Source organism: Antedon mediterranea, chromosome 1 (assembly GCF_964355755.1).
Source record: "Antedon mediterranea chromosome 1, ecAntMedi1.1, whole genome shotgun sequence".
Lineage (NCBI taxonomy): Eukaryota > Metazoa > Echinodermata > Crinoidea > Comatulida > Antedonidae > Antedon > Antedon mediterranea.
Genome location: NC_092670.1, coordinates 26,184,186 through 26,204,728, shown reverse-complemented (window position 1 = coordinate 26,204,728; position 20,543 = coordinate 26,184,186). Strand labels below are relative to the sequence as shown.

Here is a 20,543-nt window from a genome sequence, read left to right as displayed (position 1 = left end):
CTGACCTCTCGTGGACGGTCTTTAGGCCTAGCCTAGCTAGGCTTAGTTTTTTTAGGCCTAGGTGGTAAATATCGGTAACGTACGAACATCGTACGCTAGCTATATACCTAGCCTGACGTATAGTTGCTGCATTAATTGTCTTTCTATTTTTGCCAGACTCGGTTGATACAAATTGGGGAAAACCCGGTATTTTCGCTGAAAAGTTAGGAGTCTTCCATTTGGCCGCACAATCGATCAAAAAGTGGGTGGATTACAGAAGAAAAACAGAAATATCAATCCGTGCGCAATGCATTTTGGGATATTAGAATCGACTTATTTTTCACATTTTTAACCATTTAAAGACGAAAAAGGTTATCGCAATAGGACCATATACAGTCGACTCCGCCTAAAGGCCAACTCGGACAGCGTCGTACGACGAGGTCCGACGAGATGTCTTGTCTGAACTAGACTCGTCGGTGCTGTCTGAGTTGAATCTACAGGTAGACAAGACTGGTCGTCGTGAGATAGCATCTTTTTTCCAAACCAATAATTAGTAAAAACTAACCTTGACAGTTTCGCTGTCCTGATCGGACAGCTTCTTAAGAAATAATTATAAAATAATAATGACAAAACGAGTATAGTTTTTGATCTATTTTGCACATTTTGCATTTGAATCGGGAATGATTCATGATTATAATGTAATTTACTAAAATACCAGGTCAGTTTTGATAAACAGCAGTTTTTAAGTCCTCACACGCTTTGATGTTACGCTAGGCCTAGGCAGCCAAGCACCACGTACCTGCGCTTCGCTCAAATTTACAGCAGTCATATTTTGGATGGCGCCCTCAATATTTTGTTGCCATGCGAAACAGATTTTTACTGACTTACGAAAAACGAATACGTATGTGAGGTATATGTTTTCGTTATCGTATTCGTAAGATTGCGAAAACTCCCTATTAATGTTATTCACCAAATTGGCGAGTATATTTCACCTCCGGTGAACGTCAAGAGAGAACCATGCAACCAACCACGAATCAAACATGTGATAACCAGAATACAAGTTTTAACTAAACTTGCGAAATGCCACCTTCCACGGCCATCTGTATACATTTGTGTCGTGGGGATAGCTACTCCCAGATATATTATGTATGTATATTCCAATAGATTGGTGGTGAAAAAGAAGTATGTAGGCCTAGTAAAATACTGTATTCGACTATGATGTAATAGGCCTACATAATCTTGGCGCCAGCACTGTACTTACTGCTGCTGCCGCCGATAACAATACGTACAATCATTTTGCCGCTAATGTAATTTCGTACCCGACCCTTAAAATTACTCAAAATAGTTAAAATTATACTTCATCCACAGGCCTTGTCTTTTAAGGCAAGCGAGTGCGACCACTCACCTAACCTCCTAAACTGCCCTTGAGAAGTGCGATTTACAACCCGCTTAAATTTGGTCAACTTCTACACACCAAAATACAAACAGCACAACTAGAGCATCCCTGAATGTATTGAGGAGTGCAATTAGCACACCTATAATTTTCAAAAGACAAGATTTTCCATCCTGTAAGCATACAATTGTATAAAAAAATTGATATTTTTTTATATAACTTTTAGTCAATTAATTGAGCAAATAGGCTTATCTAGAACATTTGAATGCAAAAAGTATGTCCATTTGACTGTCTGTTAATGAGTTATTTTTAAGTAACTTGGCCTAAAAAAATGTTTGCTGGGTTATGTTATTTGGTTACGCTTTGCACATATTTTTCATTGAAGAAGATGCATCATGTAAAAAGGCTGATCTTATCTCTGAGCTTAATAACAAAAACATTTTGTGCTGAAACACCAGAGACAAGCCGGAGCAGTATGTTCAGACACTAGTTTGACAAGTATATTTGAAAATAAGACATTTAAAGGGAACATACAAATAATACAATTTAAATGTACCCCAGAATGTCTGAACCTCTATATCAAAATATTTTGGCGGAGCAGATTCAGATTCAATTTATTAAGTCATTCATACGTCTTAAGACCGTATTTCATTGCACTGATGTTTTTTTGTTAGGCAACATAATATTAACAACATCAACTTAAACACTTCGGTGTCAATCAATGACTTGCGAAAGTTGGAAAAGCTCTCTCGAAAACACCCGTAAAAGCAGCAACTGAGATAAACTACTTAAAAAATTGTAAAATAATTGACATAATTATAAATCGTTTACCTTAGTATGAAACAGAAAGTGCCTATCTGCAAGTTTTTCATGCTGCTGCTTTAGCCAGCTACATCCCAAGAGGACTACTCATGCAAGCAGCAGTTATAGTACTAGAGGCCGACGTTTTTCTTTTTTTGTAAACTAGGACATGTCATGCTAAAATTACAAATCCCAAAGCAAAGTTGTCAGATAATCATTGAATTATTATCAATACAGTCCATTAAAGTTTTTGTTTGTAATAGGATACTTCACACTAGAAGTATCTAGGCTTGATGAAGTGACCCCCAGACTTGACCTTAGCAATAAAATAAACTAAAGTGACAAAAATTGAGTCTTTCAGTAGGAATTCTTCTTGTATTTTACTTCAAATACAGTACAAGTTATTCACTTCTGTAACAAAACATTATTTATTTACGTATAAAAAGAGAAAAGAATTGTTTAATTATAACCCAAAAACCATTTTTTTTGGTTTTAAATTACATTTTTTTCAGGTAAACAAATGTTTGGTTAACGTGAATAACTATTATGTGACAATAAAATGACAAATTTGAAATAAAAAATATTTTTCAGGGGAAAATATATCTTTTTTGTAAGAAATATATCATGGCATCTTCATATCTCTGTAAGTACTGGTAGTAGAAACTTAAATTTAGTATCAAATTGTTAGAAATACACATATTTACATTCATTCTAACAGAAAATTTGGAGAAAAGATGATCATTTTTCAAAATGTGTAACAAATAACAAAATATATATTTCGAACAATTTAAAACCAAATTCAAGTGTCTACGACCAGTAGTTACGGAGATACATACATGCCCTGGGTAGTCTGGGTTCCAGACGGAGTTTTGTCTTAATATTAGTAAAAAGATAAATATTTTGGCACATATGGCGTTTCATACGTATACTACTTGATTTTGGATACTCCGTCTGGGGAAACACGCACAAGTCACGTGGTTTGACACCAAGAATTCTTGGTGCATACGATTATCCGGTAGACTAGTTTCAGCTGCATGCGATTGGCTACTCACTCGTACACCGTTTTAATATTCATATTTCAGAATTTCAAAGACTCAACAACTAAGATGATGCGCATGCGCTATGTTACGTTTAGACAATGTGTACTTGGGTACATTTATGAAAGTTTCTGAAGGCTGGAAATTATTTTATAGGCCTATGCCTAGTAGTCTGGTAAACATTTGATGGGATTTTTTCCCAAGAACATACCTCCATGATATGATAGGCTATAGCTTCTCCGCAAATCAAACATTGAATGGATCATTTATTACGCGGAGATAATTTTGATTTAATTCCCACCCAGACCCTGTCCTGTTCTGTGTGGTGGTGTAGCCCTGTTGTGTGCCCCTGTTGTGTGCCGGTGGTGCTATGTAGTGCTACTTTATTGGCGTTTTATTTGGCAGGTCATGCGTGCGAGTTGAGTGGGACCTACGAAAGAGGCCTAGGCCAAGGACTAAACAATTAATAAACAAAACAACTTGGCATTACGATTTTATATTTCAACAGTCTCGATCGTACATTCAGCACTGTACGTACGTCTCGATCGGTGACTACTTCTTCGCATGCAGCTAAAGTAAAATGACGTCACGTTAAAGTGGGTCGTCACAGAGTATCATGCATCATATGAAGCAAACTTGCTGAGCGTGTTTTCCACCACGCGCGACGCGAGATTTATCGAAACTCCTGAGCCATCGACTGACGATCATGTTTTTAACAATTAAAATCACGGCATATACAACAAAATATAATTTTTTTCACTGCTGAGGATAATAAATAATATATTTAATTTTAACATAACAGGAAAGCCTAGATACTTCCTTCCAGTGCGAATAAAAAATAACAATAATGTACAGTATCATTAGTACATTATGTATTTTCAGATGTTGCAAGACATGAGATCCGAAATAGGCTAGGCCCTAGGCCTAGTGGCAGCGCAGTGCATACCTAGCTGCTAGGGTGGGTGGCAGTGGTGGCGCCAGGATTTCCCCGACGGGGGGGGCCGAATTCCCCGACAGGGGGGCCGAATTCCCCCACGGGGGGCCGTACGCGCGAAAGCGGGGGTGGGTTTGGGAGGGGTATTCCCCCTCCCGAGAGCCTCAGAAAATTTTGAAAAAATAGATGCTTACACACTGTTTAATGGGCTAGAGCAACTGTTTCCATTTACATTTAATAACAATGTCACATAATAATGTAAATTTAAATAAATCTTTCCTAAATACTCTAATTAATACGGATCTTTTTCGACGAACTAATAATAAACTTTGATCCAAAAATGCCTCGATAGTGCATGTGTTTAGTGTACGACTGTGCTTTGGTGGTCTGTATACAATGATGATTGCCGTAATCGCCGTGTCTATAACACAAATCAATAAAATGCCGTTTTTTCGGCCGTGTACATAGAACAAGACATTTCATGTTTATGTTATGCCTATGAAATAATAATAAAAGAACATCATGTTTATCGTTTTTTTTATCGTTTATACTGCATACCATTATATAAAAAACCTTCATACGCGAGAAAAAAGTTCACGATATTACACTCTACTCTGTACAGGGGTGTAAATATACAGGTCCACGCTAACGCTTGCACACGGACCAGGGCGGAAAATGGTGTATTTTTGGAGAGTGATGACGTCAGCATTCACACGAAGAGCGATCTAAGACAACGTGATGCTGGTAGTGGGAGTGCATGTGTTTTGAAAATAACTCAGTTGTGGGTATTTTCCGAAGATTTTAAATTGCGTTTTCTTTTTAAACTCTTGAATTCATAAATAGTTCTTTCACTATGTAGGCCTATTTACACAACTATAGCTCTAGCCTACTCTTCTTAATTAAAAGAGTCAAGTGCGCCGAATCCGCGTCTAGCGACGGTCACGGGTTTGTTGCATCTTTTTTTTCCCTTTAGAAGTAAGCCACCCTATTCACCCACCTACCCTAGATCGAGATTTATGCGCGAAAAGAAACGTGACCAGACCCTGTTTTATGGTTCGGGCCAACCGCTTCCTTTTCCCAATCGAACCCCCACCCAAACCCCTTTAATCGACAGCGAACATATATACGCAAGGGTTATTGGTAAATTGAAACAATTCGTAAACTCAACCGTGAGAACATAACTCGTACCTTTATCCCTGTATGAACGTACGTCGATGCGTAGTTGCAAATGAATTTTCGATTTTCGCCTGGAATCTGAAAAATACATATTTTGGTCCCTGGATGTAATATGATACAGCCCAGATATGTCGACGCGTATACCGCAGTGAGTGAAAGATTCGTACAAACAGACACCGCCAGACAAATGCGTACCACATATACTGTTTACTTCGCTGTCAGTATATCGTACGTACGTCAAAAATGGAATGCCGCAGTTACTTAAAATATATAGTAGTACACTTAATATTGTTTTATTTTTTACCAGAAAAGAAATGATCATATTTTTCTCCCCGACAAATATGGCCAATACTCCCCGACGGGGGGGGCCAGCTTTCCCCGACGGGGGGGCCCTGGCCCCCCCCCCCCGGCTGGCGCCACCACTGGTGGGTGGGAAGTGAAGTGTAGTTAGCCGTGGCATCGTGCAGATGTACACTATGCCACGCGGTAACGATGAAGGAGGATATGGCCTGATAGTGTGTAGTGTACTAATAAACTACTACTCAAATATACTGTATTTTAGGCCGCTAGTGAGTAGATAGTATCATAGAAAATCTTTCTAGGCATAGGCATCTAAGCCAAATGGGTCAAATAAACAACTATATTTAATCTGCTTCTTTGTTATCAGGAACAATATCGGAATAATTTTATTTTCCGTACCACCACCGATCGCACCATCATTTATCACTGAAAACATTTTGTAAAATCAAAGATTGTATAGCGCCGCTCCGCGCTTATTTGACGACAGGCTTTAACGTGACGTCATTTTACTTTAGCTGCATGCGAAGAAGTAGTCACCGTCTCGATCTTTTTCATTTTGAAACAAAATGATCATTGGCTGATTCGAAATCCATATTTACATACCGCCCGCCCCATATAGCCAAATACGGTATGATAACCTACGTCATTCTTATCGGATGTTTGCGGTCTGCAAATCGATTTCTATACGTGTTTCACAAGTCTGTATTTTCAGACAAAAATCGCGGTCGAAATAAAAACAAATAAATAAAAAAAAAAGATAATACAGACTTGGGGCAAGTCTAATGCCCTGGGGTGTGGGGCAAAGGTCAGAAATGGCATTTCCGGTCATTTTTGACTAAAATGTCCCATTAGACTGAATATAAATGTATACCTTCTGATCAATTTAAGGCCAAAATTACCTCGCTGTGACCAATGGTTGACCTTTCGCCACAGTTTCAAAATGTGTAACCAAGCCAAAAATGACCACCCTAAACCAATTTCTGAAGTCAAATTCTCTGGACCTCAAAGTGCATACGAAAGTTGATCTAGCTACTAGAGTATATAGGGTTGATGATAGTGAGATTACAAGTTGTTACATTTGGCAGATGTGAAAAGGGTATTTGTTATTTTGCGACGGCAACGAGCCCATGTTAACCTTTTTTTTAATTTATATGTGTTTGAGGCCCTCCTCATGAGACGTTTTATATAACACTAAAATAGATTCCTGTCATTTGATTGGATGATTGTGGGTCACATGATAAAAAATAAGTTGCTACCAATACGCTCCACTTAAGCCAGGAGAGCATAATAACAATGGTTTGCGTATGCGAGAGCATAGTCGATTACTATTAGACCAGGAGAATGCACAACCTCCCAAAATGATGATGGCAATCTCTGGTTGAAAGTTTGCGTGTTAATAATAATCATCTGTGTCCGATTCATAACAATAAATAATCTAGCTCAATGATTTAAGCATGCTAATATCTTTATTCCATTTATACATCTATCAAAGGATAGCCATATTACTATAATACTATTGCATATAGACTGTCATTTGTAATATTGTACACACAAGGATCACAGTATTCATCAATGATGGTGAATACAGATCTAAATAGTTTTTTAGCCAAATTAGAGCTACCTTCATAACATTAACAGAGAAGAAGGTACAGTACATACTACAAATTATTGAATGTCTATAAAACCTACAGTATAGCAACCAGCAACACCAAACAACGAAGATCGAATAGTAACAATACTTTATTTTGGCCTAGTTTTAATTACAATTAAATTTTCTCTATCTACACAGAATCTAGATAAGATTATTTGAATATAACATTATTGTGTATGATGTAGACAATCAGGTGACAGGTGATTGGCCTTAACTAGGACAAATAAAGTCCTGTTGGTTATGAAAAACCATGAAGTTGGAGATTGTAAGTTAAGTTTCTGTGATCGCAAATGACAACCATATTACTAAGGGTATTCAAAAAGGCTCAACAACTACACACACAAATATTGTTATGCAAAACTCTATTCAATCCCTTTTTGATAAGACATATTATAAACTTAACCCATCTCATGCACATGTTTTTTTTAAGTTCTTGGGAGCTCCGATCCATCACTTCTCGTACTAATAGATTATGTAATAGTTTTTAGTCATGCACACATGATTTTGAGCCTGTACACAATATTTTCCAGATTGTATAGTCGCTTTGCTCATTAAGAATAGCTATCACACGCTTTTATTTGTGTGTCCCTATTAATTATTTGCATTTCTGTACGTCCATAATTGTGAGAAATTTCTGTGGTTCTGTAATATCAACCAGTTGTCCTTGACCAATCAAATATTGCAGCTAACCAGGCCAACCAATTTTTTTAGTTGACTTGGTTTGTTGAAAGTAATTAAAATTTGTACACAGAATGGTAATTCATTGATTATACTATATATATGTCGTCTACACCTTTGTGCAATTCAGGACAGTAGGGTCACAGATTAACACATTTATTTAACAGAGTAATAGAAAATCAATCTGCACATGGTCAGCAACATGTAAATTGACTGTTTGAAGTGATGCTTAAAAATTAAATACAGCACGTATATAACTGTATTGCAGTATATTATGCTAAAATCAACCCCAGTAATATATTTAATACAATATAAATCCAAAGGCAAATTACTGAACAAATGACAATGCTGTGGGTATCGGTGGCTGGATCTCAATGGAGATAAAAAATAAAAGAGAAAAGCTAAATCAAAACGATAAAGTAAAACAGCCAGAAAAGTTAGCAGAGCTTTCGGGCAACACTATCCCTTTATCAGTGCAAGTATATTAATACAATATAATAAATACATATAATTTGTAAATTAGGGTATGAACAACCAGCATCTTATTTGGATTGTATTTATTTCTTGAACTTCTTAACACGTTCATCAATACTCTTACAATTGCTTTGTATGGCAGCCATATTTGATGTAAATGAGTTTTGAAGCTGAAATGACAATAAAAATAGTAATACAGTAGCTAATTCTTATAACCCATAAGATTTCATTGGACTAAAAAAATTGACACTTTTCAATAACATCCTTTAAAGGATCCATGTCGGAGACAATATATATCACCTAAATAAATTCCTGTCATTTGATTTGACGATTGTGGGTCACATGGCATGCAATAGTATGCACTATTTCGTTCAATAGTACATTTTTCAGCGAGTCCAATATACAGCCAACACTCATTATATTATTATACTATTCAGATGGTTATTTTATTAATTATAAAATATGTTTTCATTAATTAAGATACTTCCTTCAGCTTTGTCAAATACCAATATATTGATTGATCATGGGATTGGCATTCATTTTCCCCTCGACTATGTACTGTAATTGCATTTCATAAAGCAACTTGATGCAGAATGTGACCAATCAGTGGCAGATAACGAGTCTATTAAAGAATGTCTTATTCTTAATACAATAAACATTGTTTATTGTTCAATTATTGTTCACTTTGACATATTTTTCATGAAAAACCCTCTTATTAATGGGATAATTTTTTCAGATTAGTGTCTACAGAATAGGGACAACTCTATTAAGAGAAAATATATATACCATAATAGGTGTTCTATTGTATTTAGAAAATAAAATCTTACTTCTTTGAGTAATGTTTCTTGACTGTGTAGACTTGTTGAAATGCGCTGCTGGGTTACATCTAGATGAGTCATTGCTTGACTAAATTGCAATGCTAATCAAATACAAACACAAAATAAAGTTTTATTAGCGTACCAAATTTTCCAGGCCAGAGAACTTTATTTTTTTAAACAAAATCTATGCAAATAATTACTCAGTCTGGGTTTTATTGTGCATTCATACAATTAAATTGTACTATTAGTATTGAACCAATCCAATAGTTTTGTGCGTTTTTTTTAATATAACCTACTTTTGTATGTACATACCAATTGTATGGGAATGGGAAACAAACTCATCTAATGCACAAATCATGTGTGCAAACGCATCAGGAATGTATGAAACACATTGACTAGTTCACAAACTTATTTCCACATTAGAAGTTCCCCATGGTTTCTGAATGATACAGGCATACCATGCTGACCATGTGATCTAGCATACTTAATGATAGAACTTTTTTGTGGTAATACCATTGAATGAATGAGGTGTCAATGGCAAGTCTTGTATGACTTTAGGCAGCCGTTTTAGAATGTTACAAAAGCCTGAATTTGAACTAGAACCTAAGGATTGGTAAACAAGTTCTCTATTGAGTTTTTAAATACCTTGTTCATGAAGAACTTTCAATGCTTGTAATCTTTCAACCACCTTTGGTAAAGTATCTGCTACACTATTCCATTTTTCTACCATGTCATACAATTCAGAAATCTACAATAGTAACAATAAACCATCAATATTTAAACAATACTTAATAATCAACAACTTCCATAGTACTTCCAAATCTGCAAACAGATACAGAAAATGATTTATCTTTAGGCCAATTAAAAAAGTTAGTTTCACATCTGGGCTTAACATTGTTTTTTTTTTAAAGTGGGACTTAACTATTAGTTTTAGATTTACCAACATGAAAACCACAATCATTGAAAGATTTCATCATTCAGCTCCAAATTTGATGAGGAAGGGAACAACAATTTTTTAAAAGTGCAATGGATTAAGATTTTGTAATAATAGAATTCCCTTATACCCCTTTCACACCAAAACTCTGTAGTGATCTCCGGAGACACTCCAGAGTTTATGACCATTCAAAACATCGAGAAACTTCGGAGTATCTCAATATAATATATCTTAATATCTAAACAGTATTTAAAAATGATTAAAATGATATGTAATAATCTTATTACATTTTCCTTCACAAAAGTAAAACGAAAACATTTCTATGTTTTTTATAATTTTGTGTACGTCATAATGTAATGCCTGTGATAACAATTAATAATGATAAATGTTTATTTATTTTTTTTTAATTTGGATATAAAGCATATTAAATGAAAAGAGGATATGAAATTAAAACTATAAAAAAAAAAAAAAAACACAAACTAATGTACTAAAAATGTCAGAGACAATACAATTAAGACAAGAATTATGAAATTAATACCGGTAATTAAAGAACATTTTCTAAAACCCATCACAAATCATAAAAAGAATATGAAAGCACAACTCCATAGATCTGAACATACCCTTAAATGACTGGGAAATATTGTTGACAGTAAGACATGTTTCAAAAAGTATTATTTGTCTGTTATGCAAGTGTACCTCAACCATGTTAAATTATTAAAATTTAAAAAGAAAATCAGAAAACCAACCAAAAGCTACAATGCATATATTTCCACACTATGCTGTACTAATGAACAATCAACATTTCATTTCAACACTGTGTTTGTTAAAGCATCTCCAATCAGGCAAAACATATGCCATTTATATCTCATCCGTTTCTCAACGTTATCAGTTTTAACTTGGTTGTCTCGCCTATCGGGCTTCCATCAATACCGTTCCGAATTACATCAGTCGCATGTTAACCAGGACTCAGCCTGGAGGTCGACCTACTACCAGATCCATCTCTAATTGTAATTATATTATTCCTCGACCTTCTTTAGAGATTTTTAAACAATGTTTCAGTTATAAAGCGCCTATGTATTTTAATATGATTCCTAAAATCATTCGACAATCTGAAAATGTTATTTCCTTTAAACGTGAACTTAAACAATTTATTTCCAGTTAATATTGTTCGTACTATGTGTATATATATATATATTTTTTTTTTATCTGTCAACGATTTTAACTTTTATATGAATTTTATATAATCATTGTAAATTTTTAAGCCTTTAATATATTTTATGTCATTTGAATATTTAATATTTTATATGTTGTACTGTATGTTTGTTTTATCGAGGGCCCTAAATGATCAGTTCTATTAGGAACTGGATAGGCTACCCTCCGTAAATATGGTAATAAATAAATAAATAAATAAATGCCAAAAGGTTTCCTACTTTCTAGGATTTTTATCAGATAATCTATTTTGTTTTGACAACTCTTGTAACATGACTACAGTGCTGATTTTGCCATTTTTCCTACTTTTTCCAAAATCTCTCTCAAAAGTAGTATGATTGCTGGTACAGTACATACAGAAAAGTGGCTAGCTAGAATGTTCAGATTAAACAAAATATACAAAAATGTTTGATGTAAGAGCAACATCACATATTATTTTAAAGAATTCATAAAGTGTATAAAATAAAAATACAGTAGAACCTCTTAGTTACAAATCTCAGTTTTGTAAATTAAACATTTAAGAAAATTAAACTGTCTTGACAGTCAAATAAGTTATTTTACTGGTTTACAATAATTGATGAACTAATATATCAATACTAATCAAAACCAGAGGAGAATGTTTTCAGTATTAGGTGACTTATTATTTTGTATTAGATGGCAGTTATTGTGTTTTGTACATTTATTTTAGGGCTTTAAACCTTTATATGTCTGATTTTCTTACAGGTACAACCACATCATGAGGAATTTACCTAAGGGGTTCTACTATAAATGTTAAGAAAATAAATAAAAAGCAAATATTTTATGCAAGTTATTTTAATTATTACCTTCCTGGAGGTTTCTGTATCAATCTCTCTCTTTTCAATGTCAAACAAAAAAATAAATTAAGATATACAGTTTACAATGTTATCTAGTCTAGTCACATAAATATTTTTAAATTCAACAATAATTACAAATTGGTTAAAAAGATACAGGTCAGTTCGCTAAACATTCAAACAAATTATTATTTGTATGGCTTCAACACTTAGGAAATTGGTCACCTTATTTTTGTAATTATTTGTATGGCTTGGATGTCTTAAAAAGCGTAGGTATACTACAAATTGCACTTCTTCAATACATTCAGGGGGTGCTGTACAGGTAGTAGGTGTGCTGTACAGGTAGGAGGTGTGCTGTACAGGTAGGAGGTGTGCTGTACAGGTAGGAGGTGTGCTGTACAGGTAGGAGGTGTGCTGTACAGGTAGTAGGTGTGCTGTACAGGTAGTAGGTGTGCTGTACAGGTAGTAGGTGTGCTGTACAGGTAGTAGGTGTGCTGTACAGGTAGTAGGTGTGCTGTACAGGTAGTAGGTGTGCTGTACAGGTAGTAGGTGTGCTGTACAGGTAGGAGGTGTGCTGTACAGGTAGTAGGTGTGCTGTACAGGTAGTAGGTGTGCTGTACAGGTAGTAGGTGTGCTGTACAGGTAGTAGGTGTGCTGTACAGGTAGTAGGTGTGCTGTACAGGTAGTAGGTGTGCTGTACAGGTAGTAGGTGTGCTGTACAGGTAGTAGGTGTGCTGTACAGGTAGGTGTGATGTTTTTATCTTTGTCTGAAGTTTACCAAGTGTGCTTAAATTTAATCACATTGAAGGGCAGTTTAGGAATATGTTAAATAAGTCGCGCTCCCACACCCCTTAAAAGACAAGGCTTGAACCTGTTGTTCATTTTCATTCTTTTTTTCCTTTTTTTGGTAATGTTGTAACTAAATGAATAATGCCAAAAACAGCCTTTTTGTAAAAAAAAAGGAACATTTTATGTACACCATAACTTCCTTATAAATTAATATTTAATTTTGTTATAAAACAAGAATTTAGTTTAGTTTATTATTATTAAATTATTATTATTGCACAATGTTTCAATTGTGGTGGCACCATTAAACTCAACCTTCGAAGCAAAACATTGGGCCATTATGAAAAAAAATGATTTTACTAAATGACAGATGTAAAATCAAAATTAGTTTTATGTATCTGAATGGAATAGAGATAAATTTGTTTTTATTTATTTGTGACCATGAAGTTGAAAACAATAAAGAAAATAATCTAGGAATACCTACAACAGGAAAGAAAAGAAATATGTTTTACCTTTTTATCTTTGTCCGCATCTTCTAATGCTCTCTTCTTATCTTTAGCTTGGTTTAGACGCATCAACAAGCTTTGTAACCGAGCATCTACATGATCTACTTGGATTGGTTCAAGAATGTTAAGTTTCTCCTGTAGAAAACTCACAGTTTCCTAAATAAAATTTAGTGTTAAATTAAAGAGAAACCTTTTTAGACTTCAGTCAGATAAAAAAGCATCCACATCTATTTTTACATAATATTACAAATGTATGGCATGGTTTGGCATGCTACAGCCATCAATAACAACCTTCTCCATCTCCATCTCCATTTCATTTCATTTTAAACTTTAAATCACGCCATACGAACACATTGAATTAGACAATTTGCATGTGTTTTAGTTGGAAAAGTTACAAAGTACTGTCAAAATCATGCCTTTTGAATCTATTATAGCTCATCAGCTATCTAGGAGACAACACATTTTGTAGCCGCCCTATGCACTGGGTTAGCCTAATTTAGCCGGACAAGACGACATCGTGGGCCGAATCGAAATCAAGTTTCGGCGGCCTCTGGGCTTGCGCCATTAATTTAATCCTACCTTGGCTTAGCGAATTATAGATACACCGACGTCAACATAAAAACATATGCAAAATCAATATATTCCATGGTAAGAATTAACATAGGCCTAGGCCTATTCAATTATAACGACATGTCACTGTGTAATGAGAAGTATTCTGTAGTTACCCAGCAGCCCTCCTCACATCCCGATCAGAATTGACTAGTCTGGGTTCCAGACAGAGTTTTGTCTTAATATTAGTAAAAAGATAAATATTTTGGCACATATGGCGTTTCATACGTATACTACTTGATTTTGGATATTCCGACTGGGGAAACACGCACAAGTCATGTGGTTTGACACCAAGAATTCTTGGTGCATACGATTATCCGGTTGACTAGTTTCAGCTGCATGCGATTGGCTACTCACTCGTACACCGTTTTAATATTCATATTTCAGAATTTCAAAGACTCAATAACTAAGATGATGCGCATGCGCTATGTTACATTTAGACAATGTGTACTTGGGTACATTTATGAAAGTTTCTGAAGGCTAGAAATTATTTTATATGCCTAGTAGTCTGGTAAACATTTGATGGGATTTTTCCCAAGGACATGAAAACTCGTCTTGATATGATAGGCTTCTAGCTTCTCCGCAAATCAAACATTGAATGGATCATTTATTACGCGGAGATAATTTTGATTTAATTCCCACCCAGACCCTGTCCTGTTCTGTGTGGTGGTGTAGCCCTGTTGTGTGCCGGTGGTGGTATGTAGGCCTACTTTATGGGCGTTTTATTTGGCAGGTCATACGTGCGAATTGAGTAGGACCTACGAAAGAGGCCTAGGCCAAGGACTAAACAATTAGTAAACAAAACAACTTGGCATTACGATTTTATATTTCAACAGTCTCGATCGTACATTCAGCACTGTACGTACTCGATCTTTTTCATTTTGAAACAAAATGATCATTGGTTGATTCGAAATCCATATTTACATACCGCACGCCCCATATACCCAAATACGGTATGATAACCTACGTCATTCTTATCGAATGTTTGCGGTCTGCAAATCGATTTCTATACGTGTTTCACAAGTCTGTATTTTCAGACGAAAATCGTGGTCGAAATTATGTTTGTTTCTTATTATGAAATAAAAACAAATAAATAAAAAAAAAAGATAATTACAGACTTGGGGCAAGTCTAAGAATTGACGTGTGGAACAGTTAATTTAGAGAGAAAGTATCGCGTTTCATGTAATGTGACACAAAATCTAGGTACCGTATATTTCGGTGTATAAGTCGCACTTTTGACACGCAAATTTGACCTCTAAATTAAGGGTGCGTCTTATACACCGAACATAAATGATATCGTCACCTCGTTGGCTAGGCCGGAGTAGGCTATATTCGGCTACTAGGCCTAGCCTAGGCTACCTGGTTCTGCCTAGTTTTCAAGGCATTTTAGCGTGATGTTATACTAAATATGATGAAAAGATTTGTTCATTATGGAGCTGTTTTAGGTGCTCCGATAAAATTTCATTTGTAAACGTTTACGATTGGAATAGTATTTATTTATAGTTAGTTATACGCACGATCGCCGACCGCCGTACCCCCAGCGCAAGCCCTTCTTGTCGGCCACATGGTGTACGGTATTTGACTAGTATATTCTCCAGTTGATTATAGCATGGACCTAGCGTACACACTTCTCGGATACATAGATACTAATCGAATACGATTGTCTGTGAAAACGTGCGCCCTCTCGAATTGATCAAGCGAGGCTAGCCCACACACGTGCGTGTTACACACACGGTCATGCACTCGATGTTGCGGGTGCGAAACTCATGAATAACAAGTTAGAAAGAACTTGTTGAGGCTGGCCGCGGCCGAGCCTAGGTAAGAAAAAACCTAAATAAAGGACGCCGTATATATATAGATACTGTATAACAAAATATATTATTACAATAATATTGATTACAATTAAAAAAAACATTGTTTTGATGAAATATAAAGTGCGTCTTATACATCGACGATATAAAAAATACCGATATTTTACTCTCAGTTAGGGGGTGCGACTTATACACCGAAATATACGGTATACACGATCTTCGTCGCATTTCCAGGCCTGCCATATGACAAAAAAAAAAAATTAGGTAGGTCTGCGCGATTGACGTTCTGATACTATATTTAGAGTTTTAACGATATTTTGTTGTCTGCATCGTTTCTGGATCGAATGGACATTCGCTATATTATTTTTAGAAGTTGGCCTAGCTTACATAAGCCTACTACTAGTTCATTGTGCCTCTACCGTGCGAAATTTCTATTTATATTCGCCGTCGAGTAGATAAAAAATAATAATGCTTCCGAGTAATTTACAACTTGATCCTCCGTCAGTCAAAATTTAATCATTAATTTGCACACCTCACAAAAGAACATTGTAGGTTTGTTAACAAACTGCATTTTTCCGACCTTATTATGAAATGCGTGGGCTGGCGGAGTATAAGTCGAGGTGGCCGAAAACGGCACCTGATCCGTGAGTTAAAACAATTGTAGCCTAAAATTCCTTTTGGTAGATGAGATTCTATAACAACAAACAATGATGATTGAAAATCATAATAATGTCCATGCAATCATGCAGTACACCATGGATTTTCTCCTCCATGACCGATTTTGTTCATTCGAAAACTATTTTAATTAACTAAATCATTATTGGGAATGTACTGACTGAACATCCGCAACAAAGATGATGATGATCTCATACAATCACAAGGAGTTATCTGCTAAGGTGGAGATAACTAATTAACAATAACAATACTCACAGTTAGTGTCTTGGAGGCAGTTTCTGCAGTCAGTGCAGACTAAAAAAAAGAAAGAATATATAATCTTTAAATTGTAAACAAAGTGTAAAAGGCAATCTACTTGGATATCAGAGAACCCATTCAATGTTTACATTGTGAGCTGTGACCTTTTTTTGTGATAGCCAATCAGATATTACAACCATCACTCTTCGGTCAAATACATGTGTACATAATAAATGATTACACTATACATCAAAAAATACAGTAATTAACTGAATGGAGAGACATTTATTATAACTTTAAAATAATATTTAATGACAAAAAAACCATCATGGAATCATTCTCAAGAACAAATGAGTAAAATTAACAAAATACAAAGCACCAAAGGATGACAGGAAATACTAGTAACAGAGACTGAAAAGATAGGCTCCTGATCCTTTTGTTAACTGAACAATTTTACTCCAGGCCCAGACGGAGTTTTGTCCTAATATTAGTAAAAATATAAATATTTTTGCACATATGCCAATTCATACGTGTATTACTTGAATTTGGATACTCCGTCTGGGGAAACACACACAAGTCACATGGTTTTACACCAAGAATTCTTGGTGCATACGATTATCTAGTTGACTAGTTTCAGGTGCATGCCATTGGCTACTCACTCGTATGCAGTTTTAATATTCATATTTCAGAATTTCAAAGACTCAACAACTAAGATGATGTGCATGCGCTATTACGTTTAGAATGTGTACTTGGGTACATTGATGAAAATTTCTGAAGGCTAGAAATGATTTTATATGCCTAGTAGTCTAGTAAACATTTTATGGGAATTTTTCCAAATACAGTAACATGAAAACTCGTCTTGATATGATAGGCTAGCTTCTTTGCAAATCAAACATTGAATGGATCATTTATTTTGCGGAGATCATTTGATTTAATTCCCACCCAGACCCTGTCCTCCTGTTCTGTGTGGTGGTGAAGCTCTGTTGTGTGGCGGTGGTGGTATGTACCTTATTGGCGTTTTATTTGGCAGGTCATACGTGCGAGGCCTAGGCCAGTACTAAACAATTAATAAACAAAACAACTTGGCAACACGATTTTATATTTCAACAGTTGTTCAGTCTCGATCGTACATTCAGCACTGTACGTACTCGATCTTATCGGATGTTTGCGGTCTGCAAATCAATTTCTATAATGTGTTTCACAAGTCTGTATTTTCAGACAAAAATCGAAATAAAAACAAATAAATAAAAAAAAAAAAGACAATGAATACAGACTTCGGGCAAGTCTACTTTGATCACAGAGATTATGTTCACTATAATATCTCTATGCTTTATTGAGTCATGTTTGTTAAGTGACGGTTTCAACTCTTTTATCCACAACATTTTATTAACTAAAAGCAATCAATAGATTTTTACTTAGACAATACTTTAAAATAATTGACTTGGTCTAGGTTACACATTTTGAAAATGTGTCAAAAGGTCAAGGTGAAAGGTTATAAGACCAAACAACAATCTCGACAACCACTGATCACAGAAAAAAGGTAATTTTTGTCTCAAATTGATCAGAAGGTATACATTCCTATTCAGTCTAATGGGATATTTTGTGACCTTTTTTGACCTTTGACCCATAACATGTATGTATCTCTGTAGCTACTGGTCCTGGACACATAAATTTGGTCTTAAATTATTCGAAATATACATTTTGTTATTTATTACACATTTTGAAAAATGTTACAAAAGGTCAGGGTCAAGAGTTATATGAACAAACACAAATTGGTACTTGTATCTCAGAAACCACTTGTCATAGGAAGTCAATTTTGATCTTGAAAGAAAGGATAATGTTTTAGATCTTTTAAACATTAATTTTGCCAGAGACACTCATTAACAATTATTCAGATACAGATACAGATCTTTTATTGTCATACAAACAAAAAATCGTACAGTATGAAATTTGTCTACTTTGTAAAAACCATCATAGTTTGACCTTTGACCTTATGTCAACTGATGAATGTGCTCTTTATGAGTATGATTTATTAACAGGATGAGAAAACATCAAATTTTATGTTAAATGTCAGTTTTTATTAGGTTTTATTAGGAGGAATTTGCACGCCGATATGCAGGAAAATTCTGATTTCATGGATGTTAAGCTGAAGGATATTGCTGAGGATACGCAGCAATCCACTACGGAATGCATAGAAGAGATACGCGACAAAATCGACAACCTAGAAGGACGTCAACGCCGTAACAATCTGAGGTTTACTGGCATACCCGAACAAGCGGAGGATAGTGAAGGTACTGTTAATTTCCTTTCCTCATTTATTTCCAATACCACCGGCATCAAAATCGCTAATGATGATATACAACAAGCCCATCGAGTTGGACCACGTAATACCACCAGGGATGAACCGAGACCACTTGTTGCATACTTTCTCAGATATTCCACTAAAGAAAGAGTACGCAAGGCAGCTCCAAAAGTGAGACCTAAATTTAAAGATAATAACATCTACGTAAATGATGATTTTACCAGCAGAGTGATAAGTAGAAGAAAGGCATTATACTCATCGATGAAATACCTGCATTCCAACAAAGTAAAGGCCTGGCTCCACCTTGACAAATTGCGTTACATAGATGCAAATGGTTATGTTCGCACATTCATCGACATGGATCATCTTGCCAAACTTTTCCAACACACTTAAAACTAGCTAAAGTTGTGCCCATTTTCAAGAAAGGTGAACGAAGTCAACTATCTAATTACCGGCCAATATCACTACTTTCAGTGTTTTCCAAAATTATTAAAAAACTCATGTATTCTAAACTTTCTGATTATCTCACAAAATTTGATATACTTAATAAACGCCAATATGGTTTTCGAAAAAATCACTCTACATCCCATGCCGTTTTAGATCTTATTAATAATATTACAAATTCATTTGAATCAAAAGAAAATTTATTAAGTTTATTTATTGATCTTTCAAAGGCCTTCGATGTTATTAATCACGATAATTTAATTAAAAAACTTGAGTGCTATGGAATTAGAGGTATTTCATTGAATTGGTTTAATAGTTATTTGAAAGATAGAAAACAATATGTTGCATTAGGATCTTGTACATCGTCGACGATGGATATTACTTGCGGAGTGCCACAGGGATCTGTGCTTGGGCCATTGCTCTTCCTTATTTATGTTAATGATCTGGCTAATGTCAGTAACAAATTGCAAGTAATATCCTTCGCCGACGACACCACCTTATTTGACTCTAATTCCAATATTGATTTATTATTTACTACATTCAATGATGAATTAACAAAATTTTGTGACTGGTTTATTTCAAACAAATTACTTATTAATACTCTTAAAACAAATTATTTAATTTTTCACAATTCTCAACGTAAACTAAAAGTTGATGACCTAAATATACTTCTTGACGGAATTCAAATTGAACGCAAAACTGAAACACTTTTTTTAGGTGTATATATTCATGAAAACCTCAAATGGACCAGTCATCAAAATTACGTTTCGAAAAAAATATCAAGATCTATTAGTATTATTAACAGACTTAAGCACTTCTTCCCTCTAAATATTTTAATTTCTCTTTATAACACACTTGTACTTCCTTATTTCCAGTATTGTAACATTATTTGGGCTGCAGATTACTCTTCTAATATTGCTAGATTAACTAAATTACAAAAACGTGCAGCTAGAATTATTACTTTTTCACCATATAGA

At 35.0% G+C, this 20,543-nt stretch overlaps 1 protein-coding gene across 2 annotated transcripts in view; it reads right to left on the bottom strand.

The window, feature by feature from the left end:
* Positions 1-7,049: 7,049 nt before the first annotated feature.
* The window catches only part of LOC140063587 (dynactin subunit 2-like), a 30,526-nt gene continuing 17,032 nt past the window's right edge, over positions 7,050-20,543 (bottom strand). Inside the window, exons 8-13 of one of the 2 annotated variants that reach the window (XM_072109975.1) lie at positions 16,839-16,877; positions 13,495-13,644; positions 12,209-12,238; positions 9,887-9,989; positions 9,251-9,342; positions 7,050-8,593 (exon numbers count right to left, since the gene is read on the bottom strand). In XM_072109975.1, coding sequence (XP_071966076.1) covers positions 8,507-8,593; positions 9,251-9,342; positions 9,887-9,989; positions 12,209-12,238; positions 13,495-13,644; positions 16,839-16,877 — 501 coding nt within the window. In that variant the 3' untranslated portion in view covers positions 7,050-8,506. The remainder of the gene's footprint in view (positions 8,594-9,250; positions 9,343-9,886; positions 9,990-12,208; positions 12,239-13,494; positions 13,645-16,838; positions 16,878-20,543) is intronic. The other variant, XM_072109976.1, reaches the window with a different exon arrangement.